We start from the raw sequence: 26027 nt of genomic DNA on the forward strand, positions 1-26027 counted from the left end.
CATCCATACTAATAAGGGGGTTTATGGCTCTTAGAAAAGAGGCAGGAAAGTTAGTTAAGGGGTTTCAAGTCCACCTGCAAATACATCGAGGTCATCCTATTCTAGAAGGGGTTGCCCATAATTAAGCAAGATAGAAGGCATTTTGGGGCTAAAAGTTAACTCATAGAAACAAGTGAGCAGAAAATTGGGTACTAGTTTCAGCCAGTCACACACACCTGCGCAATAAGGACCCCAATGACCTTCAGTTTATCAGCATTGTAATATGAAGCATATACCCAGAAGTTCATTAACATAATTATAAGACTTAATTCTGGGAATGAATATGCACAGAAAGCAAATGATGAATCACCGAGTCCTGTCAATCTTAGTTGTCAACCAAGGAAGCCCACTTCTCTAAGAAAAGTAACCACCCACAGCAAGTAGGGATAAAAACTCCAAAGGCTTTGTTACCAGGCCTTTGAGCCAATCTTCTCTTGTTCAGGACAGCTTCCACATCTACAAGTGTACTATCGCTTCTAATAAAGCTTTTCTTTTCTGCTGTATTTCAGTGTCTTGCTCAATTCTTTGTTTGAGACATCAAGAACCTGGACAATGTGCCTGGAGGGGAACCCCACTACCACCAAAACAAAAAAGAGCTAATGTATAATTGAACTTTCAGGAGACCAAGGGAAATTTGTTTCTTCCAGGGGCAAGAAACAGATTGAGAACTGAAAGCCACAGTGGTCAAGTTCAAAGTGATGCCACAGCAACCTTGATTAGAGTCCGAGAGGTAGTAATATCAGGTCTGTCTGGCAAGCATTTTGATTTATCCTCCAGGTTGGGTTCAAGGGCTGAGAACACAGGAAATTAGTGATTAGCCCCTAAGTAAAGCCAGGAACTTGAAGGGCTGTCCCCTCAGTGAAAGGTGGGCTCTGCTCACAGGCCCAGGAAGACAAGGACGCTTGTCACTATCCATGGCTCTGAGTTAAAAAAAAAAAAAACCTCCTCTGAGAAATCAAATCTGAAACCTGTGCCATGCGTGGGTTTGCATTAAAATTCACACTGCTCATATAGTGTAGGAATCCCTAAGCTGACCAATTATAATAAGAAATAGGCCCAGGCCATTGACACTACAGATTTGGGAGAAATGCAAACCTCTCTGTAGAAATAATTCTACAATGCAGGCACATTTCCACAGTAAAAGCAATTTCTGTGAAAGATCAAAATAATTACAAAGCCAATGAAGAACATACACCAAAAAGTTGAGATAACCAGTATGAAAAAGAATATAAAAAATATTTAAAATTATAAAAGAAACCATGATGATACTGGGAAAAAAAAAAAGGTTAATTTGGAAAACACTGAATTGAAAATCATGAAATAGAAAACTGTAGTTATTGGTCGGGAGTACTCACTGGATAGGGCTGGGGTATGGAAACAAGGGAAACGGGATGGGAAGTGACTGTTAACAGGTGTGAGGTTTCCTTTTGGAGTGATGAAACATTCTAAACTTAAATTGTTGTGATGGTGTATTTAGCAAACACACTAAAGACCATTAATTTGTACACTTTAAATGAGTGAACTTTTGGTATGTAAATTATATCCCAATAAAGCTGTGAAAAAAATCTGGACACATTAAAGAGCAGATTAGGCATAGCTGAAGAGGAAATTAGTGATTAAATAGATTTGAGAAACTCATTCGAAATATAGCATTGAGAGATAAAGAGATGAAAAATATGAGAAGCTGAAGATATAGAGAGAATAAGAAAGTCAATTATAGATCTAATAAAAGTCAATAAAGAAGAGCAACAATGGCAAAGAAACGGCAGTAAAGTGACAATGACTAAGAACTGTCCCAAATCATAGACATGAATTCACACACAGAAGTAGCACAAATTTCCCCCCAAATAAAAATGAATCCATCACTCACCACCTTGTAGTGAAATTGTAAAACACAAAAAACAAGAAAATCACAAAAACAATTAGAAACAACAGATTATTTACAAAGGAACAGGATTAAGACTGTCAGAATTCTTACCAGCAATAATAAAGGTCACAAGGCAATGGAATAATAGTATTTTCAAAGTACTCTAGGAAGTTAACACCTATGTAGAATATGGAATTCTGCAATTACTATTCAAAATGAGGGTGAAACACATATTTGGCCAAAGAAAGGCTAAGAATGTTTCCCTTTACACCCGATTAAAAAAACTACCAAAGGAAAATCTTTGTGAAAAAGAAAACTGAATCCAGGAGGAAGGAGGGGTGCAGACAGCAACACTGAGCAAATAAGTTGGTAAAAATGTGGGTAAATCTATGCATTGACTATAAAACAACTAACGTGTGTATGTGTTTGTTGAGGGTAATTGAACTAAAGTCCTGGATAAAAATAGCAAGAAAGGCGGGGAGATTTGGGGGAATGACATTTGATTAAAATTAAAGCATCCCATGGTCCTTTGTATTACCTAAGAGGGTAAGACTTCATTGAGACAATTGAGTGTTCAAATTTAAGGGTAACTTCTAAAAACATATAGAAGGTATCACTTCTAAAAGAGTACAAGGAAGACAAAGGCAATACTTGCTCAACTCCAGTGGAAGACTGGAAAAAGAAACAGTTAACATGGTAAACAAGAAGTATGTTTTATTTGCCCCACTGAGGCTTAGCCCCTAAATAAAGCCAGGAACTTGAAGGGCTGTCCTCTCAGTGAAAGGTGGACTCTTGACAGCTCACATCCTGACTTGTTTCTGTATCCTCATGTGTACAGAACAGCACCTGACACAAAGAAATTGCTCATTAAATGGCAACACGCTCATTTTTTGTACAATTTTTATAAGAAAAATATCACCTCACTTGAAATCTTTGAAAACTATGGTCAACTTTTACCCATTAACTTTGAAAACTATGGTCAACTTTTACCCATTAACTTGGAAACCGGATGTAATTTATGTCTGTATCCTTTGACAGTTTTTAAATTGGGGTCTTAATATTTTTGAAAGTTCTTTATATAATAAACATTTACACCTATTGCCTGTGCTCTCTGCTATAAATTCTATCAGGCTGTTGATTGCTTTTAGTGATTCTACAGTTAATTTTTACATAATAGAGTCTTTCCATCTTTTTTTATTTCTTCCATCACTATTTAGAAAATATTGTTTTCCAAATATCTCACAACTTCGGTTGCTTTGAAGATGGAGAACTGTTAAGTTCTCTATTAACAAAGACAATATATTTAGGATGTGTGGCCACAGGCTGGTGTTGATATGGCTCAGGAGATAGAGGCTAGTCTGAATTTAAAAGGACATCAGTCCATTAATCTGGTAATATCCTGTGCCTGGACCACATTTATTAGAATTACAAAATATGAATACTGAAGCCTTAAAAGATGATAAATCTTGGGGTTTTTACATTCAACATAAAAGTTACCAGCCTACAGAAAAGGCAAAATTAAGCAAGGTTCTTATCAAAAGATGAAGTATTTACCTTTTTGCTATTTCCAGATGTTTTCTTAAAACAGGTTTCATAATTTTGTCTATGAGCATCAGCAGAGAAGAGGCACATTTTTAAAAATAGAACTTATATTAGAAAAATTAGACTCAATGATGTATAGAAAATGATATACTTCAGACTTCAGAAATTTGGGGACCAAATTTGGATTAATGGTCCCCTATTATTACTGCTGCTTTTGTGAATGCTGTTAATCTTGCTGAAATCCTTTTAGATTTCAATGGTCTGCAGGACATTTGTCTTGGGAACTAATAGATGTGCTGTCCAATATAGTAGTTACTAGGTATATCTGACTAATTAAAAATAAAATTTTAAATTTAGTTCCTCTGTCATACTAGCCTCAAGTGCTTGATACCTACATGTGGCTAGCAGCTACCATATTGGACAGTCCAGATATAGATTATTTCTTCCTTGCAGAAAGTTCTGTTGGACAGCTTTGCCTTGTCTTTTCCAAATTCCTTGGTGTCTTCTGAGCTGTTTCTCTACCACCTCAACCCTCTCCTCCAATTTTATTATTTCAGGTATTCTTGCTTTCCCTGCAGCTCCACATTGACCCTTCTGAAAATGTGTTTTAATTCATTTACTAATAAGTACCTATTAAGTGCCATGCAAAGTGAAATGAGCCAAACAATATTTCACAGATGATTAAAGATTTTGCAGGGTCTCCTGATGATTAAACAGTGAGCTGCTATCCAGCAGAATGTGTTCACTAGGCTTTGAATCCAGAACAGAGCATGAGGTTGCTTTTACAAGTAATTCCCTAGTACGAGTTATTTTAAAAAATCTGCTTCTAATCATCTTACTACCATTTATTTGTGCCTAATTGTATGCCAGGTTCTTTACATACTTCCACACTCTCATATAGCTCAGACTCCTGGCATGTACAGGTGGGCACACCAGTGAAGATGGTGGCACTGCACTGCTCTTGCAAGATAGCACACACACCTGGATTATAACTCAGGTCTGTCTTCCACGTCTATTCTATTCTACTGCTTGGTGCCAACCTGCACATGTAACTACTTTTCTTAAAAGAATTCTGCAGACTTAAGGAGTAAGCAATTTTTGTTTTGTCTCATACCAATATCAGTTGATATGCTACCAAATTCTTGCACTAATTTCTATGAAGCTGATTTATCACCTATGTATACGTGCTCATCTACTGAGCCTAATAATAATATCTAACATTTATTGGGACATAATGTATGCCAGACACCAATAGGCTGTTTTTAATCATTTTCTCATAAGATTTTCTCAAAATACCTATGGAATAGATACTATTATCATTCACATTTCCCAACTGAGAACACTGATGAGTCTTAAAGTGAAGTTGCCCAAGGATGAAAAGATTATTTCCTTCAATTTTTAAAACTGAGGAATAATTATCATCTCCTTTAAATACTGATCAAGAATATTGGTGACTGAGAAACCATGTCATATGAGAAACTGAAAGAATTTATAAAGACAAGAATATTTTATTTTTGCCTTAGTCAGCAGCTGATATAAAACTATCTTGACCTTTAAAGCCAACTTTGTTCTTTCCTCAAACTTTTCCTTGGATCATGAATTCATTTGCAGCCAATAAGTACTCCAAAGAAAAATCCTCAAAGTGTGAAAAAAACAGGCATACTTCCTTTCAGAAAAATCAAAGCTAGAATGTTTAGCTGTTAAAGTATTTTTGAACCATAGTATGAGGTAGTCAATGGCGTAGCTTACATGGACATCAACCCACCTCACTCTTCTAAAGGCAAGCTCAGGAAGCAACAGGCGGCCCCTATGAGCCCTCTCCAAAATTACAGGGTCATCATGGTCCAACAGTTAAGTTTGAAACAGTAACCTAAACCAAGACCAAGCTAGGCTGTTGTATCCAAAAGACCAACTGTCTTCTGCAACAGAATTTCTGTTCAAGTCAGCCCCAGATCCTGGGGAACAGTAGTGCTCTGCTGGAGATGCGGTTCTCTTAGCAGCAGAGTAATGTTAGGAGATTAATATTGAAAGCTGCGCTTGGTCTGGATATCATCAAGAATCTGCTGTAACTCCTCATCTTCAAACCGTCCCTCCAGGCTATGAAAAGAAAACCAAAAGAAATGTGTTTTAGCGACTGACAATGTTCCCTACACTTTTCTTTAATACATGCTGATATTTGAACACCACTTGCCCATCTCTCCATTTATTCCTAAACAATGACACTCTTACCTTTCAACTGCATTTTCCTGACTTTCCTTTTAAAAACATTATGAAGTATTTTAAACATATAAAAGGTATAGAAAATAAGTTAACCCTAACAGTTATCACTACTTGATTTAGATTTCTTTAATAAACATAACAAGAACAAATTAATGCCTCTGTGTATATACCCTCATCTCAATCACTTCCCCTCCCTTCCCCAGAAGTAACCATAATCTGAAATTGGGTATTTATCATTTTTATGCTTACTGTATGTATAGGTATCTAAAAGCAATATGGAGCAATGTAAAAAATGACATCACACTGTGGTATGTATCTTTCTGCAATTTTTTTGCTCAAAATTCACTTCAGTATTTATTAACATTACTCCATGTTGTTTTAGTCCATTAATTTTTTCACTGCTATATAATAAACACCATATGATCATATAATGATTTATTCAGTCTCTGCTGACTGACAAACTGTTGTCAGTTTCTGTTATCACTAACAAGGCATCAATGAACACTGAAATACATGTTGCCTTTTAAATTATGAGTGGCTCTTAGGACATGTATCCAGAACGGATTTTTAGGTCACGAGGTATAGTCATTTTTAACTTTACTAGATATAGCCAAATTGCTCTCCAAAGTGACTATATTAATTTGCACCCCTACCATCAATATATAAGAATTTCTGCTGCTCCCCATTTTTGCTAACAGTTGCTGTGCTATTGAACCTTCATTTCACACTGTCAAAAAAGGCACTCTCATTCAATGTTGCTATCTACGCAGATTTCAAATGCGTACATCTTTTAGACACAGTAATTCTACTTGTAGGAATATATCCAATACATACAGAACTTAACATAACTGGTAACTAACCTTGGGATCAGAGCCTTGGATTCCTCAGCAGTCTCTGGGCAAAGGTTGGCCAAACAGGCCAACTCGAATTTATGAAGCTTCTTCTGAAGCAACAAGCTGATTGTACGGAAGAAATCAAAACAAAACAAATAATTCAAAAAGTGACTAGAAAAAGGGGATTAAATATAGCAATGAAGAGAAAAAGTAAAGCACTTATAATCTTTCTATTATAGTTAGGATGGCTGCAAAATCTCACTTTCAAATCAGCTGGGAAATGGGAAGTTACAACAAAATCAGGCAGAGACAAAGTAAGTGAAGAGAGCACATTCAGGCACAGAACCCTTAATGTAACTTTTGAAAAATCACCATATGCCTCAAGGACTATACAACGTTTCCCCTAGGAATTTATTTTGTTGCTCTTTGCTCTTCCTACCACTCTTTCTTGCTTCCTTTGCTATTAATTTTATGTCAAACACAGGACGTTAGATGTTCCAATATATTGGGTATTTGACGTGGAGGAAATTCTTTTAAATTTATCAATCGATAAATAAATACAAGCATACCTTACTTTATACAAATATATGTATAAACTGCATCTTATTTTAGATGTACTTCTAGTTCAAGCTGCATAAAAGAACACTATTAATACAAATCATACCTTGGATTTTCATTACTTTGCCTCTTAAAATAGAGCTCATTTATGGTAAATGTGGTTTCAGAGAGGATCTTAATTATCTGTTCCGAAACGAAACACTCTGTTTATCACCCTATTATAAGCACAGTAGTTAATGTACAAAATTTAGAAAATACAGAAAAAAAGCTACCCATATTACCACCTAAACAAAATCAACATTACCATCTTTGTATACCATTCCAAACATTTTTCTATGTTTTAGAATATAAACTTACCCATTCTGCTTTGTACCTCTTTGTCACTCAATAAAGCTATTTTCATTTTGTAAAGAAAAGAAAGCAAACCTAGTTACATGGGAAGAGGTTCATAATGTAATATATGTATGTGGAGGGACTCTTGTAAAATAAACACATGCTCATTTAGAAACAATACCAAAACATATCAATAAGGTGACAATGACCTGAAATCCTATCCAGAAATAACCAGTATTAACATTTTCATGGAGATCCCCTTCTCTCCTCTCTTTATATTAACATTTTTAAAACAACAAGAATCATAACAAATATTATTCTGTAACTGGCTTTTTTTCATTCCACAATACAGTAGCTGTTTTACATGTTAGTACACACATAACCCTATCTTGAACAGCGCGTTCCACTGAAAGTTTGTGCCATAATTTATATATCAAATTTCCTTTTGCTAAACATTTCAGGGTTTCCAATTATTTGCCATTTTAAATAATGCTTTTTGAACAACATTATGAATTCATACTTCTCTGTCCACTTGATCCATAACTGTGTTCTAAAAATAAATTCCTGGAAGCAGAATTACCCAAAAGACATGACTGTCGGAAAGGCTTTTGAGACATGCCCTAAAATGTCTTTACCAAAAAAGAAATAAAATGCATCCAGACTGAGAAGGAAGAAGTTGCCTTTATTCACAAATGACATGATCTTTTATGTAGAAAACTGTAAGTGGATTTATAAACCTCCCCCCAACACATACATAAGCACATATACACACAACTATGGAAACTATAAATTCAGCAAGATTGCTAGATAGATCAATGGAAAACTAATTATAGTAATTCAGTTACTTGGAGTAGCACTAATAAAGTACTTGTTCAAAGCGTCTTTAAACAAGATGTAAAATTAAGAGGTCATTCTGTTATCTATGATTTCCAAGGAAATCTGTGAATGTTTTATTTGGGAGTATTTTAAAGCAATCATAAAATTTAAGCCAAGCATATAATTTCCACAAGTTATATTTATACAATTTTTATAAAATTACATTTTTTTGCCATAAGTAACATTGAGGCCAAAGAAATAAAAGACAAATAAAAGAGACGTTTTAATTAAGAAATATAACAATGTTATTTGCCATTAACTTAAAAAGGTCCTGCTAAATTTTCACTTTGGTGTTTGAAAGAAGTTCATTATTTTTATATTTTGAGCACTAGCACTTTTTTGTTACTACTAGAACATGAAGAATCAATGTAGGGTTTAGATGGAAGATATTTTTGGGTGGATTAGTTTTGGCCACCATACATATCTATCCAATGTCAGATTCCATGCAGACACACTTCAGCTCAGCAGCTTTTCCCAATAACCAGTGTACATCTGGGGGAATCCAGCCCAGTTTCCTCTATTATTGAGGAAAATTTTACCCAGTAATAATAAATCAAATCAAATTGCATATTTTTGAATTTGGTGCAAATGAAATTTAAAAGTAAGGTAACTATTCATACTAAGTAAGTTTTAAATTAAAAGGAAAATGGTATCTAATAAACAATTTTAAAAATAATTAAAAAATGGCTTTAGCAATATATAGTTCCACCAGCAATAAATGACAGTGCCCATCTCCCCTATTTGTTACATTAAAGTTTCCCATTCTTTTTAATTTTTTTAAATCTGCTTAGTTATTTTACTGTTTCTTTGACTTCCTTGAAGATGAATATTATTTCACATAAATTAAATAGCCATTTGAATTTCTGATACAAATCAAGCCATTAGAGACTAAGTCCATTTTTATAAACTGGGTGTTATCTAAGGATATTAATCCTTTCCCAGTTTATTCATATTTACATTTTACATATGGCATTTTATTTGATATAGGAAAGTTTAAAGATATTTATACAAATTCATTTACTTATTCAACTAATTATTTAGTGCTTACAATGAGACTGACACAGTGATGAATATGGCTAAGTCCCTGCCTTCACAAAGCTTACATTCAAGTAGAGTCAACCAAGTTTCCCCACATTTAAAGTCTTGCTAACCATGGTCAAGATAATATACATAGTCACTCATGTTATCACAGCACTTTTATACATCATAGTTTATTCAAATCCTTAATTTCTTAGGAATTTATTTTGGTATAACATATAGAGTTCCAATTTTGTTTTAAAATATTTCCCTACTAACTTACAGTGCCAGCTTTACTATATATGACTCAAATAAAATTATATAAATTTGTATTTGAATCTGTTCCTGAATTATCTATTCTGCTCCAATGATCGACTGTCTATTCTCATGCCAAAGTGTTACTATTTTAATTACTGTTAATTACTGTCACTTTTTAATATATTTTAACATCTTGTAGGGCAAATTCCTCATTTTTCTTTTAAAATTTTCTTTCTGACAATTCTTACAAATTTAAGATAATTTCATTCAGCTCCCCATTCCCTTGAAGATTTAGAATGGCAATAAATGTATACATTAATTTGGGGCAAACCGACATTTTTATAATATAAAGACCTTTCATTCATGAATGTATAATTGTACCTTCATTTATTCAAGTCATCTTTTAAGTCCAATAGTTTAGTTTTGTATGGAAGCTCTGCATAGTTCCTTCCATTATTTTCTCCGTGCATACATACAAACTTGTCAGAACAGACACTATACTCAAATATAGTTTTATCATCTTCATTTTCTTCATACTTAACATTTGTGAACATCTTTCAGTTTTATTTTCTATCACAGATTTTAATGACACTATAGTAGTTTATCAAATGGATTCACTGCAATGTATTTAATTATTGTTGAATGTTCAGGTTGCTTTTTTACCTTTGGCTGTAATAAATAGTTCTCTGAAGAACATCTGCTTTTCCTTAGGACAGTATTTCTCAAACATTTTCACCAAAGTAGAGCAAACAAGTATCCCTAGATGACTTGGGGGCATAGGCTCAAATGACTTTCTGCAACTGCAAGGTTTTAAGTCTCATAATTTAATTCAAGAATTCATATATATTTTTTGTTTTATTCCATAATATGCTGGTATCTATTTGCTTTAATGTTGAAACGTTTTAAATCACCTACCATCAAGTAAAATTAATACTCAGGAAGATGTGCTGTTTTTGCTGTGGCCTCCTCTATGCCCCAGCATGTCACGGTTTCCCAGGTTACATCCAACCCAGTTTGAGAAGCAGTCTTAGAAAAAAATGCTAAAAGCTAGTCACCTTTTGATTTTGAAAGGTAAAATAAAGATCCAGAATAAATGTTCGATATATGCCGTTCATATTTACATTGTACAATTCAATGAGGTTTTTTGCAATTATAGTTGGCATACAATATATTAGTTTCAGTTGTACAGCATAGTGATCAGAGATCACACAACTCACAAAGTGATCACTCCACTAAATCTAGTACCCCTTTCCCCTTACATATTTTTTACAACACTGTTGACTATTTTTCTTATGCCACACTTTCTATCTCTATGACTATTTTGTATCTATCCATTTGTACTTCTTAATCCTTTTGCCCTTTTCCACCATACCCCTAACCCTCCCTTTTGTCTAGTAGCCCTCGAAATATTCTCTGTATCTATAAGTCTGCTTCCATTTTTGTTATTATTTAAATTCCACATGTGAAATCATGCGGTATTTGTCTTTCTCTATCCAACCCATTTCATTCAGTGCAACACCCTCTAGGCCCATCAAGGCAGTATCTTTTTCCATCCCCTTCCTTGTAGTCTGTGTGTGTCTTTTAATCTGAAGTGAGTCTATTGTAAGCATATGTAGGGGTCTTTTTTTCTTATCCATTCAGCCTCCCTATCTTTTGGTTAGAGCACTTAATTCTTTTCCATTTGAGGTACTTGTTGATAGATTAGTTATTTCCATTCTTTATTCATTCATTCATTGATTTTAATTATCATTTTTTTTTACAGGAAATGGAGGGACTTCTTTATTTAAAAAAAGGTTTTTTTAAATTAAGTTTATTGGGGTATCATTGGTTAATATTTACATAATTTTCAATTGTACATTATAATTTGACATCTATATATTCTATTGTGTAATTACCACCTAAAGTCCAATTTCCTTCAGCTACCATATGTTTGATCCCCTTTATCCACTCCACACTACCCTTACCTCCTATATTTGACTCCCTTTACCCCATCTACTGCTCACCTCCTCCCCGACCCTCTACTCTCTGGTAACCACTAGTCCATTCTCCATGTCCCTGAGTCTCTCTTTGTTTGTCCTGTTCATTTGGTGCTTTTAGGTTTATATCCCACATATAAGTGATAGCATGTAGTTTCAACATTTTCTGTCTGGCTTATTTTACTTAGCATGATTATCTTGAGGTCTGTCCACATTGTTGCAAATGGCAGTATTTCATCTATTCTTATGGCTGAGTAATATTCCATTGTATATATGTATCACAGCTTCTTTAGCCAATCATCTACCTTAGGACACTTTGGTTGCTTTCTGGCCACTGTGAACAATGCTGCTTTAAACATTGGTGTGCAAATCACTTTTCGGATATGTGTTTAAGTCCTTGGGGTAAATACCCAGTAGAGAGATTGCTGGATCATATGGTAGCTCAATTCTTAGTTTTTTGAGGAACCTCCATACTGTTTTCCATAGTGGCTGTACAAATTTGTGGTCCCACCAGTAGTGTATGAGGGTTACTTTTTCTCCGCATCATCTACAAGATTTGTTATTACATGTCCTGTTGATTATAGCTATTCTAACAGGTATGAGATGGTATCTCATTGTGGTTTTGATTTGCATTTCCCTAATAGCTAGCAAGGTTGAGCATCTTTTTATATATTTGTTGGACATCTGACATCTGTATGTCCTCTAGAAAGAAGTGTCTGTGCAGATCCTCTGCCCATTTTTTATTGGATCATTTGTTTTTTTGTTGTTATTGAGTCATATGAGTTCTTTGTATATTTTCAATATTAGGCCCTTATCTGACGCATTGCTTGCAAATATATATTCCCATTCGGATGGCTGTCTCTTTACCTTGCGACAGTTTCTTTTGCTGTGCAGAAGCTTTTTAGTTTGATGTAGTCCCATTCATTTATTTTTGTGTTTACTTCCCTTGCTTTTGAGGTCAAATTCATAAAATCCCCTTTAAGTCCAAGGTTCTTGAGTTTCATTCCTATGTTTTCTTCTACACATTTTATTGATTCTGGTCTTATATTCAGGTCTTTAATCCATTTTCAGTTAATTTTGGTGTGTGGTGATAGACAACAGTCTAGTTTCATTCTTTTGCAGGTGGCCTTCCTGTTTTCCCAGCACCATTTATTGAAGAGGTTTTCCTTTCTCCACTGAATGTTTTGGCTTTTTTGTTGAAAATTACTTGCCCATATAAATATGAGTTTACTTCTGGTCTTTTGATTCTGTTCCACTGGTCCATGTGTCTGTTTTGCTGCCAATACCATGCCATTTTGATTACTGCTGCTTTGTAGTATAATTTGAAGTCAGGCAGAGAGATGCCTCCAGCCTCATTCTTTTTTCTCAGGATGGCTTTGGCACTTCAAGGTCTTTGGTGCTTCCATACAAATCTGACGATTTTTTTGTTCTATTTTCTTTAAAAATGCCAATGGGATTTTGATGGGGATTGCATTAAATCTCTATAATGCTTTAGGTAATATGGTCATTTTAACTATGTTGATTCTTCTGATCCATTCTTTGTATCTTCTTCGATTTCTTTTAATAGGGTCTAGTTTTCATTATATAGGTCCTTCACATGTTTCATTAGATTTATTCCTAGGTATTTGATTCTTTTTGCGGCAATTGCAAAAGGAATTATTTTTTCCACTTCTTATTTTGACACTTCATTGTTAGAGTGTAGGGACGCTATGGATTTTTGAACGTTGATTTTGTATCCAGAAACTTTACTGTATTTGCTTATTGTTTCTAGCAGTGTTCTTGTGGAGTTTTTAGAGTTTTCTATATAGAGAATCATGTCATCTGCAAATAGTGACAGTACGACTTCTTCGTTTCCTATTTGGATGCCTTTTATATCTTTCTCTTGTCTGATTGCACTTGCTAGGACCTCCACTGGTATATTGAATAACAGTGGCGATAGTGGACAGCCTTGCCTTGTTCCTGCTGTTAGAGGGAAGGATTTTAGTTTTTCACCATTAAGTATAATGTTGGCTGAGGGTTTGTCATTGATGGCCTTTACTATGTTAAAGTACTTTCCTTCTATGCTGATTTTATTAAGTGTTTTTTATTATCAATGGGTGCTATATCTTGTTGAAGGCTTTTTCTGCATCTATTGATATGATCACGATTCTTATTTTTTAATTTGTTTATGTGGTGTATCACATTAATTGATTTGCGTATGTTGAACTATCCCTGTGACCCTACGATGAAGTCCACTTGATCGTGGTGTACAATCTTTTTAATACGTTGGTGTAATTGGTTCGCTAGTATCTTATTTAGAATGAGAGATACTGGTCTGTATGTAGTTTTCTATTTTTTGTGTTATCTTTACCAGGTTTGGGCATCAGATTAATATTGGCTTCATAAAATGAGTTGGGAAGTATTGACTCCTCTTTGATTTTTTGGAAGAATTTGAGGAGAACAGAATTAAACCTTTTTTTGAATGTTTGGTAGAATTCACTGGTGAAGCCATCTGGTCCTGGAGTTTTACTTTTTGGTAGGTTTTTGATGATTGTTTCGATTTCCATACTGCTGATCAGTGTATTTACATTTCCCAGATCTTCTTGATTCTGTCTATGAAGGTTGTATTTTTCTAAGTACTAATCCACTTCTTCTAGGTTAGTAAGTTTGTTATTGTATACTTTTTCATAGTATTCTTGTATGATCCTTTGTATTTCTGCGATGTCAGTCATAATTTCCCCTCTTTCATCCCTCATTTTGTTTGTCTGTGTCCTTTCTCTTTTTTCTTTAGTGTGTCTAGCCAGGGATTTGTCAATTTTATTAACCTTCTCAAAGAACCAGCTCTTTTTTGTATTTATTTTTTCTTTTGTTTGTTTTCAATTTCATTTATTTCTGCTCTAATTTTGATTATTTCTTTCCGTTTGCTGACTTTGGGCCTCATTTGTTCTTCCTTTTCTAGTTTTTTTTGGATGAAGCGTTAGGTTATTTATTTGGGCTCATTCTTGTTTTTGGAGATAGCCCCGTAATGATATGAACTTTCCTCTTATGACTGCTTTTGCCGTGTCCCAAAAGTTTTGATATGTTGTATTATCGTTATCATTCGTTTCTATGTATCTCTTGATCTCTCTTTTCATTTCTTCCCTGACCCAATTATTCTTCAGTAGCATGTTATTTAATCTCCATGTATTTGTGGTTCTTCCTGATTTCCTTTTGCAGTTGATCTCTAGTTTCAAAGCATTATGATCAGAGAATATGGTTAGTATGATTTCAACCCTCTTATATTTGTTGAGCCTCTATCTGTGTCCCAGTACATGGCTGATTCTTGAAAATGTTCCATGTGCACTAGAGAAGAATGTATAAGCAGCTGTTTTGGAATGGAAGGCTTTGCATATGTCAATACGTCCAGTTGGTCTAATGTGTCATCAGGGATGTTATTTTCTTATTGATTTTCAGTTTGGATGATCTGTCCATATCTGACAGTCAGGTAATTAAGTGTTTCAGTCTGTTTTCCCTTTAGTTCTGTTAGTAATTGCTTTACATATTTTAGGGCTCCCCATTTGGGAGCATAGATATTAATAAGTGTTATGTATTGCTGGTGCATGATTCCCTTTATCGTTATGAAGTGTCCCTCAGTATCTTTACCTTTTTTATTTTGAAGTCTATTTCATCTGACATTAATACCATTACTCCTGCTTTTCTCTGAATGCCATTTGCTTGAAAAATCATTTTCCATCCTTTCACTTTGAGTCTATATTTGTCTTCGGAATTGAGATGTGTCTCCTGGAGGCAGCGCTTGGTTGGGTTTTGTTTTCTGATCCATTCTGTAACTCTGTGCCTTTTTATTGGTGAGTTCAGTCCATTTCCATTGAGAGTGATTATTAAAATGTAAGGTCTTATAGTCATTTTTCTTTTGCTTTCTGGTAGCTTGGTGTTGCCATTGCTTCTTTGTCTTTTTGTTTTTGTTTCCTTTATTTTGGTTGGCTTTTGTGGGTTTTGCCTCTAGTTCTCGTTTTATGTTATATACTTCAGCTCTGAATCTTTGGTATGTGGTTACCATTATGAATATGAAAAGGATAGTTATATATACACATATAGTCGTACATTTTCTTCTGCGCGTGACTTATCTCCATTCCCCTTTGCGAATTTGCATCTTTGAATCCTCCCCTTTTCTGTCATTGTTGTTTCAATTTGTTCTTATGTATGCTGAATGTTCATTAGTATTGCTATAGCAGATCTCTTATTATTTAAGCTTGTAATGCCCTATTCTTAGTAAAGATTGCACTCCTCTGCTTCTATTTCCTGGATAGTCACTTTACTCCTAATCGTGTATTTTTTTGTTGTTGTTATTTGGTTTTAGGTGAGCTGACCGTCAGCTTCAGCATTTCCTGTAGTGCAAGTCTTTAGTGGAGAATTCCCTCAATTTTTGCATGTCTGTAACCGTCTTTATTTCTCTTTTGTATCTAAAGGGGAGCTTAACTGGATAAATTATTCTAGGCTGGTAGTTTCTTTCACTTAATAGTTTAAATATTTGATTCCATTCCTTTCTGACTTGTAAGTTTTGCGCTGAGAAGTCCAATGATAATCTAATGGGTTTTCCTTTATCAGTTACTGTTTTCTTCTCCCTGGCTGCCTTGAGAATTCTATCTTTGTCACTGATTTTTGATAACTTTAATACAATGTGTCTTAGTAAAGGCCTTTTGGGTTGAGATCATTGGGTGTTCTTTTTGCTTCTTGAATTCCAAGCTCCAGCTCATTCCTTAGATTTAGGAAATTCTTGTCCACTATTTGTCTGAAAATGCTTCTAGTCCCTGTTCCTTTCACTCACCTTTGATAATGCCTATTATTCTTATGTTTCCTCTCCTGATGGTATCAGCTAGTTCTTGTATTTCTCTTTCATTATTTTTCATTCTTCAGTTTCTCTCTTCTTCCTTCTGATGCATTTCTAGATTTCTGTCTTCGATATCACTGATCTTTTCCTTCATTTGGTCTACTGTATTTCCCAAGCTTGCTATTTCATTTTTCATCTCTTGCAGTGTGTTATCTCCTGAAGATCCATTCTTGAGGGTTTCAATCTATTTGCTCTGCTCATCTAGTTGTTTTTTCAATTCCTGAAATTGTTGATATGACTCACATAGGATCTCATTGAGTTTTTTCAGAAGTACCATCCTGAATTCTCTGTCATTTAAGTTGCATATTGCTATGTCTGTAAGCCTATTTTCTGGAGATTTTTCTCTCTCTTTCTCAGATGCCTTGTCACCTTGGTTGTTCATGGTGTTTAATGGACTATCTCCATCTGGGCATTAATGGAAGTGTATTCTGCTGTTTTTCCAGAAAGATATTACATAAAGGTCTCTCTTTAGCCTGCTACAAAGAAGGCGCTTTTCTTGTTTCCAGTAGGTGGCGTCTAAATTTCTTGGATCCTTGCTTTATATAAAGCCTAAATAATTTTTTTTCTTTTATTTTCTTTTAGAAATTTAATCATACTAGCTACTCTCAGTTTCAGTTCCTGTCAGTGTTAGCAATCGGTTTTGGTAACATTTGCTTAGATTCCCCTGGGGCTCTGCGGTGATTAGTCTTGGAGGGAATGGGGGGAGGGGCCCTCTGGGTTGGGAGCTGGGGGCTGTGGCTCTACCTCAGTTTTGCAACTGTGGCCGATAAAAATCAACTGTTGTTTCTCTGCAGCTCCGTCCCGTTTCTCTGCTTTCTGCCCTGATGACTGGACTCTGCTGCCGTCTGCGAAGAAGTCCCAGCACTTCCAGGCAGGGTTGTTCAGGGAAGTCTCCACACCTCTTCCCCAGCCCCTCCTCCTGCAGGGAGCTCTGGCAGCTGTGGGAGGCAGCTTCTTTATTTCTCTCAGTCTACCCCCGACACCTGGGGTTCTGACCTTTGGTAGTTTTTATGCACAGATCCCATGCTCAGACGTGCTGGTGTGCAGTTTGGGTGTTTTTTGTTCAGTTTTAGATGTTCAACTTATTGTTGTTTCAAGGGGAGAGATCTGAGGACATCTCTCACTCTGCCATGTTTTCCGAAAAACTCCATTCATTTATTTTTAATGGTGACATTGGTTAACGAAATCCCATATATTTCAGGTATATAACTTAACAGTAAGGCTTATATATATTGCATTTTGCATTCACCTCCCATAGTTAGATTTCTTTCTGGCACCACTTATTTGACTCCTTTTACCCCATCTACCTCCCTCCTCATCCCTCCCCCACTACCTTCTGGTAACCACTAGTCTATTATCCATGTCCATGAGTCTCTGTTTGTTTGTCATGTTTGTTTACATATGGGTTTATATTCCACATAGAAGTGATATCATGTGATTTTCAACTTTTTCTGTCAGGCTTATTTCACTTAGCATGATTATCTCAAGGTCCATCCATGTTGTCACAAATGGCAGTATTTCATCTCTTCTTATGGCTGAGTAATATTCCATTGTATATATGTATCACTGCTTCTTTATCCAATCACCTATTGTAGGACACTTCGGTTGTTCCATGTCCTGGCCACTGTGAATAATGCTATGAACATCGGTGTGCAAATATCTTTTAGGATATGAGTTTAAGTCCTTTGGGTAAATACCCAGTAGAGGGATTGCTGGATCATATGGTCCATCAATTCTTAATTTTTTGAGGAACTTCCATATTGTTTTCCATAATGGCTGTGCCAATTTGCATGCCAGCAGTGTATGAGGGTTCCTTTTTCTCTGCATCCTCTCCAACATTTATTACTTGACCTGTTCATTATAGCTATTCTAACAGGTGTGAGATGGTATCTCAAAGTGGTTTTCAGATGTTGAGCATCTTTTCATGTTTGTTGGCTATTTGTATGTGTTCTTGGGAGAAGTGTCTATTCAGGTTCTCTGATCATTTTTTTTTTATTGGATCGGTTTTTTGTTGTTGTTATTGAGCTTATTTTTGTCTGGGAAGCTCTTTATGTGTTCTTTAACTCTAAATGATAGGTTTGCTGGAAAAAGTATTCTTGGTTGTAGATCCCGAGTTTTCAACACTTTGAATATTTTGTGACAAAGCACTTCTGTCCTGCAAACTTTCTTTTGAGAAATTAGCTGGCAGTCTTATGGATGCTCCTTTGTAGGTAACTGCTTTTCTGTTGCTGCTTTTAAGGTTCTCTCTTTGTATTTAACCTTTGGCATTTTAATTATATGTCTTGGTGTGGGCCTCTTTCGGTTCATTTTTTGGGGGACTCTCTGAACTTCCTGGGGTTGTATGTCTATTTCCTTCACCAGGTTAGGGAAGTTTTCCATCATTATTTCTTTAAATGTATTTTCAACTTCTTGTTCTCCCTCTTCAGGTACTCCTATGACACAGATGTTGTTACACTTAATTTTGTCCCATAGGCTCCTTAAATTATTATTATAGTCTTGGCTTCTTTTTTCTTGACATTCTGATTGGGTGTCCTTGATTTCCCCATCCTCTGTATTGGTGGTTGATTCTCTTCTTCATCCATTCTGTTGACTCCTTCTAATATACTCTTCATCTCTGATAATGTATTCTTCATTTCTGACTGGTTCTCTTTTATAATTTCCATTTCCATTTTTATGTTTTCAATCTCTTTTTTAAAGTTCTGAGTTCATCTACACTTCTCATAATTTCATTGAGCATCTTTATAACCAGTGTTTTAAACTCTGCATCTGTGAGATTCATGACTCCATTTTTCCTTGATCTATGTTATTATGTTCTGTTCTTTTATATGGTCTCTACTTCTCTGTCTTCCCATTTTGGCTGCCTTTCTGTGTCTGTTTCTGTGTGCTCAGCAAAGTTCCTAAGTCTCCTGGTCTTATTAGCATGGCTTTGTGTATTAAGTGTCCAACAGCACCATCCTGAGAGGGGTTCTTCTGCAGGCCAAGTTTAGCCCCAGGCTGTGCCGCTCTGGGACCACCTGTTAGATTCAGCATGCAATCCACAGATACTGTGCTTACAGTTGCCTCAAGAAGCCACGCCAGAAACCGAGGTCAGCTGCCACCAGCATGAGTCTTAGAGCTGCTCAGCAAGTGGTACAGGACTCACCGAGGAACAAGTGGATGTGAATTGGGTAGGACCACAAGTTGGAAGAGGTGGAGTTTCAGGGAATCTTCTGGATAGAGCAACTTCTGTCATCCAGTTTGACGACATCTCTGCAATGGTGGTGCTGCATTCGCACACTGGGAGCGGGGAGGGCTCAACAGGGAACAATGGATACCACCTGGGAGAAAGTCTTGCCTCTGCCCCTCACTCTGACAACTCAGCATCCCCCTGTAAGTCCTTGGTGTCGCCCAAGCAGCCAACCCAGTGCTGGTACTCAGAGAGAGCAAGTCAGTCACCAGGAAAGTTTGGTCGCAGACAAGGCCCCTTTAACTAGAGTCTGTAGCTGCCATAGCCTCTGTCCTATTCAGCTGCTCGGGAACCTGTAGCCTCGCATCTTTACCCCCTCCTACCTTCAATTGTTGCAGGGTGATTTCTTATTTCTCTCCCTAGCTGTAGGGCTTCTGTTCATCTAGATCCAAGGCAACCCTGCTTGCTGTTTGCTCCGTGTTTCCATCTCAACTTTCATTTGGTTGGAAGAATGAAGCTTTTATCATCTACTTCATTTTGCCCAGTCTCCTTTGAAATGTATTTATTAATTTATAAAGATCTCTAAGGCATTTCAGGTGAATAATTCATAAATAAGCCCACTTTATTTTTAAAAAATCTACAAAACAATGCTATGTGTTTTTTATAGGGATGAATATATTTGTGAATGAATGAGTAGAAAAGATGTGAAGGGATAACAATAAACTGCTAAGAGTAGTTACTTTGCAAGGAGCTAACTGGGTTTTGGGGTATGAGAGAAGGCAACTAGAAAGAAAACTGGCCTTTTAAATTTTTAGATTTTTGACCCAAAAAATTATTGTACATACAATAATCCTATAGAAGATATGGGGGACAGGGAGGAAACAACATTCTGCCCAAAGATGTCCAATAATATGAATAAATAAAAACTTTCTTTTAGCACTCACCTACGCACACTTGCAATGGTCTCTCTGTTTTTGAAACGACTGAAACGGGCTGTGTAGTTTAAAGTTTTCATGAAGACCTCAGAAAGTTCCTGTTCATCCTCTGCACTTTCATTCTGCTGCTTTCGATGCTCCAGAAGCATATGAACTTCTGAATTTAGAAGTGTCTCAGCTGTTTCAAACTCTATTTATGAGAAGCATAAATGTCAGATGAAAATATTCCTTCATAAGTCAACTGCTAAATGTTGATTTTTGCCTTTGAGACTAACAGCAAGTCTCTGTCCCTGAAGAAATCCAGGGGCTTCATATCCCACTTTACCTTCACCCAGACTTGTGTATCACAAGTCACAGTAGAGTTCTTGAGATTCTAAAATTTAGTTCATTTGGGCTAGAGTTTCTGACATCAAAGAACCTGACGTAGACATGCTATTAAATAATGACACATCATTATCCTAATTATGTTCCATTTCAAAATGGAACATAACAAACAATTATTTTTCCCTCGCTCATATAAGCTAATAATCTTTTACTTCCATAATACTAATACTATACTCTCAATTTCTTTTGACTTTTTAAAAACTTCTAGTTGGTATACAATATTAGTTATATTAGTTTCAGGTATACAATATAGGAATTCAACATTTTTATACAATGTGATCATCCACTAATTCTAATAGTCATCGGTCACTGTGCAAACTTACTGTAATATTGACTATACTCCCCTTCATCCTTTTCACTTAACCCCCCATCCCTCTTCCCTCTGGCAACCATCTCTTTGGTCTTTGTTTCTGAGTCTGTTTTTGTTTGTTCATTTGTTTATTAGATTCCACACATAAGTGAAATCAAATGGTATTTGTCTTTATTTCACGTAGCATAATGCCCTCTAGACCTATCCACGTTATTGCAAATGGCAAGATTTCACTTTATTGCTGCATAATATTCCCTTGTGTGTATGCACATATACACACACACCACATCTTCTTTATTCATTTATTGATAGACACCTAGGTTGCTTCCAGATCTTGGCTATTGTAAATCGCGCTGTAGTGAACACAGGGGTGCACATGTCTTTTCGAATTAATGTTTTTGCTTTCTTCAGATAAATACCCAGAATTGGAATTGCTGAGTCGTATGGTAGATCGTTTTAGTTTTTTGAGGAACCTCCATACTATTTTCCATCGTGGCTGCACCAATTTGCATTCCAACCAACAGTGCACAAGGGTTTCCTTTTCTCAACATCCTTGCCAACAACTGTTATTTGTTGACTGATAATAGCCATTCTGATAGGTGTGAGGTGATAACTCATTGTAATTTTGATTTGCATTTCCCTGATTAGTGATGTTGATCATCTTTTCATGTCTGTTGGCCATCTGTGTGTACCTTCTTTGGAGAAATGTCTTTTCATGTCTTCCACTCATTTTTTGATAGGCTTGTTTATTGTCTTGTTATTGAGTTATATGTTTTCCTTATATATTTTGCATATCAACCCCTTATCGGATATATTATTTGTGAATATACTCTCAATTTTAACAATTATTAATATTGGAGAGGGCCAAGTGTTTGGAAACACATAGTAATAATGTACCCCAAGTTCTATTTTTGTACCTGCACAAATCTATTATTTACTCATTCACCAGGTCACTGCCTATTATGTACTAGGAACTGGGTTTGCATCTAGAAGCCCCTACCCTCTAGATTTCACAGTCGAAGGTAGTTTATCGATTAAACCTAATTCAAATATTTACCATGATGCAAATCTCTTGCCCTTGATACATTTAAAATAATCCTCTTGACTAGAAAGAATACTTATAAGCAACTTTTAAAAAGTAAGTTTAAAAGAGAAAAAGAAACCCTTGGCTCTTTTCCATAATATATGGCAGCCTTTCCCTATACTTTTAGGATAACATTGTTAAAAATGCCATTATCTCCTTGGGAAAATCAATATCTCCTTCATAGTCCTATAGGAGTCTATGTTCCTAATACTTTATACTAAGTATTAGAGTTGGTTTTAATCTGCCTTTCCCTTATCAGTGAGTTCCCTCAGAGCAGAAACCATTCATAAACATGAATTCATGTTTAATTCCACATTGATGAAGAGAGGCAATAGTGAGAAAAAAACAAAATTACTTGCAATTTGGCATTTACGTTTGTGTTTACTATTGGGGAAATCACAGACACCTCCATCAGAGAAATGCCTTGTATTTCTCAGGCCAGGTGGCGAGAGCTTCACTCTCTTTTTACAACAGAGTGTGTGTGTGTGTGTGTGTGTGTGTGTGTGTGTGTGTGTGTGTGTGTGTGTGTGTGTGTGTGTGTGTGTGTGTGTGTGTGTGTGTGTGTGTGTGTAGCGAGTGTGTAGGGAGTGGGTAGGAAGAAACTTTTTATTTGAAAGGTTCTCACTATTACTGAATATAATAGGCAACCAAAAGTTATTTTCTACCTGAGGTCAGCACAGTTTGAACAAGATGAACCTCAGAGTTAATTCCAACCAAACCTCTAAAGTAGTGTACAGGTAAAGAAACTACTGCCTCAGAGCAAAGAGTGGAGAAAGCATTAAATATCAGGACATATAACCCCAAATATCAAGTGAGAGCAACAAGTGACATAGGGGCAGGGGAGGCATCAACAGCTAAACAGTGGGTCAGTCTCAGCTTCTGAGGCTGCATCATTAATATAGCCTTAGAAAATGGAAATTAAGAGGCTAAACAAGAGTTACTAATAACGTTCACCTCCAAGTTTGTTGATTTTAAGGCTTCCAGAAAATTGCCAAAAGTTAGAGATGCCTCCCATTCTGTACTAAACAAATTTACCTGTGAAATATAATAAGATGGAACTCAGGACACCAGGAGACTAGTCACTCATCTCTATTCCCCAATGAGGGCAATGCCCAAGTACTATTTACACATCACCCTCACTCTTTTCAACCAATGAACAGTCAGGGCAGCCAAACTGTGACTTGGAGGACCTAGGAGAGTGGTGCCTGCAACCTATCACAGAGCTCTGGGGAGGCACTTCCAGGATTTAGAATCAATCGATGGGGAGGGAAGAGGTACTTCAAACACTTCTTTTTTTTTTTATAACTATGGAGAAGAGGGACCCAAGAACTCTTCCTCATGGCTAACCACAACCTTTTTTAAGTGTAATCTCTCTCTCTCTCACACACACACACACACACATAATTTATTTAGAAAATAAAAGGAAATAGATTAGGGAATCTACAGGTTATTCTCCCTCTGTGCAGGTATTTTAAGAGCAACTGCCACAATTTACTAATCCCTGTTCCTGTAAGAAGGAAAACAATTCCTTGACCAGTACTTTATCAAGGAATTTCCTTGAGGATTCTTAACTGCAACCACTAGTAGGTGTTTTATGATGAGTGACAATTTCAGGTACTTTTCTTATACTGTACATTATTCTCTCTAGTACAAAATGATTTAGGGGATTTCTTTAGTTGAGGAAGGGAGTGACTGGGATTATATAATCCTTTTTAGAGAAGAAAGGTAACTAATTTCTTCAAGAGTTGCTATTAATTATAACACAAGATGAAGACAACGTGAGCAAATATGCTTGTGAAAATTACCACTAAAAGTACTCAAAAGCTTTCAGTGGTCTCCATTCTTTCAGTCCTGCAATTAATATTATGTTTGTTTACTGTCCATTCTACAGAGAACGCTTTTCATATCTTTTAAGCACTTACTGTTGTTTCTATAGATCTACATATATTCTAAAATACATAACACTTTATATGCCTACATGAGCTGAGAAGTTAAAGATAACAGATGTTCAGAACTCTGACACACTATCAGTTGATAGGATCTACGATCTACTTATACCTGACTCAAATTTTCATGTAGACCAGATGTTGCCTGATTTTATCAAAACAAGTATTTTTGGAGTGTAAAAAAAAAAAAACTAAATAAAAAGTAGTACCTAGACAAAACCCAAATACAAAAAACGAACTCAATTTATCATAAAATTAAAAAAACCATCTCCTTCTTAGTTATTACACCTTAAAAAAGAAACAAATGTATATTTCCATTATGCCAAAAACTTCTGTGAAGTTATCCAGTGAAATATTTGCATTTGAGTCTAGGAAATAAAAAACTGGAAGCAACCTGTATGTCTATCAATATATAAACTATATTATGGTAGGACCATTAAGTACTATCTAGTCCTTTAAAATAGCACATTTCTATACAATATAGCATCAGAATTTTTAAAAGCTGTGTGATTTCTATAGCATAATTCCATTTTTGCAAAGAAAAAGTATATGTGTATATGTATATATATATATGAATAAGCAGAAAATTAGTTTGGAAGGATAGGCATTAAACTGTTTACAGTAGTTTCCACTGGATGCAAGGGTGTGAAGTTTCACTCTTTATTGTGGATATAATTTTTAAATCAGGAGAGTATCGTTAAGGTTTCCATTTACTTTGTTTTTCAGTACCTCTAAGATACGGTATTTTAAGATCTTAAACTTTCTGCTTATTTTGAGTTTATAAATTACAAATAAAGGACATCACACTGCACAGAGGAAATTCCCTGACAGAAAATGTGCTTTAGTTGAGGCCATCTGACAAAGATTCTCTCCTTAAGCAAACTCTAGCCAGGCTCCTCTGAGCTCCCTTCTCGACTAGGCCTCAACTTTGGCCCATAAAAACTTGAATAAAACACCAACATGATTTCTAACAGCTTAAGACTGCAATCCTAGGATGACCCTAGCTCTTTCAAAGCGCCTGCCTGTGAAAACTGAAAGCTGCCAAAACATTTTACTGTTCGTTCCAGTCAACAGAGGGCGGGTTAAGGGAGGTTAGGAACCTAACTTCCATAAGCTACAGGCGATACACCCAAATGGGTTTCAAATGGACCCACCCACATTACCACTTTTTGTAATTGTTCACATCCTTCTAAGGCCCGCTCACCACCCCTCCCTATTCCTTTAAAACGCCCAGCCACTTCTACACAAATGGAAGCTGAGTTCAGTCCACGCTAGACGCTTTTCTCTATTATATCAGTATTTTACTGACCACGTTAGTGGCCGCTTTGCTTATCTCTGACCCATCTCTCCAGCACTTCGCAGTCTCTCAGAGAAAATAAACTACTGAAGCAGGGAGACAGCGCCGCGCAAGGGCAGTGCGGCGAGGGCGCCAAGCACCCTTTTCCGTGCACGGAGCTGGAGCGGCCCGGTCCCTCCCAGGTCTGCAGGCCCTCCTCCCTGATTCCCGCGGCGCCGAGGGCCTGCCGGGCCTTAAACGAGGCGCGGTGCGACGCCGGGCCTGTGGTGACTACGCAAAATGGCGGCACCGTCTGGCAGCCCCAGACCCCACCTTTGGGAAAGATGAGCTGTGAGGCATCCTCCTCTACGTCGCCAGCCCGCAGGTCGCTACCGCCTGCCGCCATCGCAGGGAGCCGCACGGCCATCCAGAACACCGGAAGCGGAAGCGCAGGGCCGCGGGATGCTGCTCGGGAAAGGGCCTAGCGTCGGGGTAGGCGGGGCCTAGCGTTGTAGCGGGCTGAGAAGGCTGCGACCAGCT

At 36.5% G+C, this 26027-nt stretch overlaps 1 protein-coding gene across 5 annotated transcripts; it reads right to left on the reverse strand.

Moving 5' to 3' along the window:
• Positions 1-1534: 1534 nt before the first annotated feature.
• On the reverse strand, positions 1535-25972 carry POLR2D (RNA polymerase II subunit D). Of its 5 annotated transcripts, XR_005650369.1 has the most exons (6): positions 25821-25972; positions 20497-20677; positions 6529-6624; positions 5214-5545; positions 3461-3509; positions 1535-2752 (listed from the first exon to the last, which is right to left on the reverse strand). XR_005650369.1 is itself a non-coding variant. In XM_039851280.1 (4 exons), exons 1-4 carry the CDS (start codon positions 25912-25914, stop codon positions 5467-5469), a joined length of 450 nt encoding a protein of 149 aa, XP_039707214.1. In that variant the 5' UTR covers positions 25915-25972; the 3' UTR covers positions 2595-5466. The 5 variants fall into 5 exon arrangements, 1 of the variants encoding a protein (XP_039707214.1); XR_005650368.1 differs by lacking the exon at positions 3461-3509; XR_005650367.1 differs by having other exon boundaries at positions 1535-3509.
• Positions 25973-26027: the final 55 nt, after the last annotated feature.

Source organism: Pteropus medius, unplaced genomic scaffold (genome assembly GCF_902729225.1).
Source record: "Pteropus medius unplaced genomic scaffold, Ma_sr-lr_union100, whole genome shotgun sequence".
In the NCBI taxonomy this organism is placed as follows: domain Eukaryota; kingdom Metazoa; phylum Chordata; class Mammalia; order Chiroptera; family Pteropodidae; genus Pteropus; species Pteropus medius.

Bases quoted from the DNA above. Each gene is read 5' to 3' on its own strand.
- POLR2D (XM_039851280.1), bottom strand. From the start codon at position 25,914: ATGGCCGTGCGGCTCCCTGCGATGGCGGCAGGCGGTAGCGACCTGCGG. The intron at 6,625-20,496 runs GTGAGTGCTAAA...CCGTACAATCAG, and splicing joins ACCATTGCAAGTGTGCGTAG to CTTGTTGCTTCAGAAGAAGC. The intron at 5,546-6,528 runs GTTAGTTACCAG...TTCTTTTCATAG, and splicing joins TCCAAGGCTCTGATCCCAAG to CCTGGAGGGACGGTTTGAAG.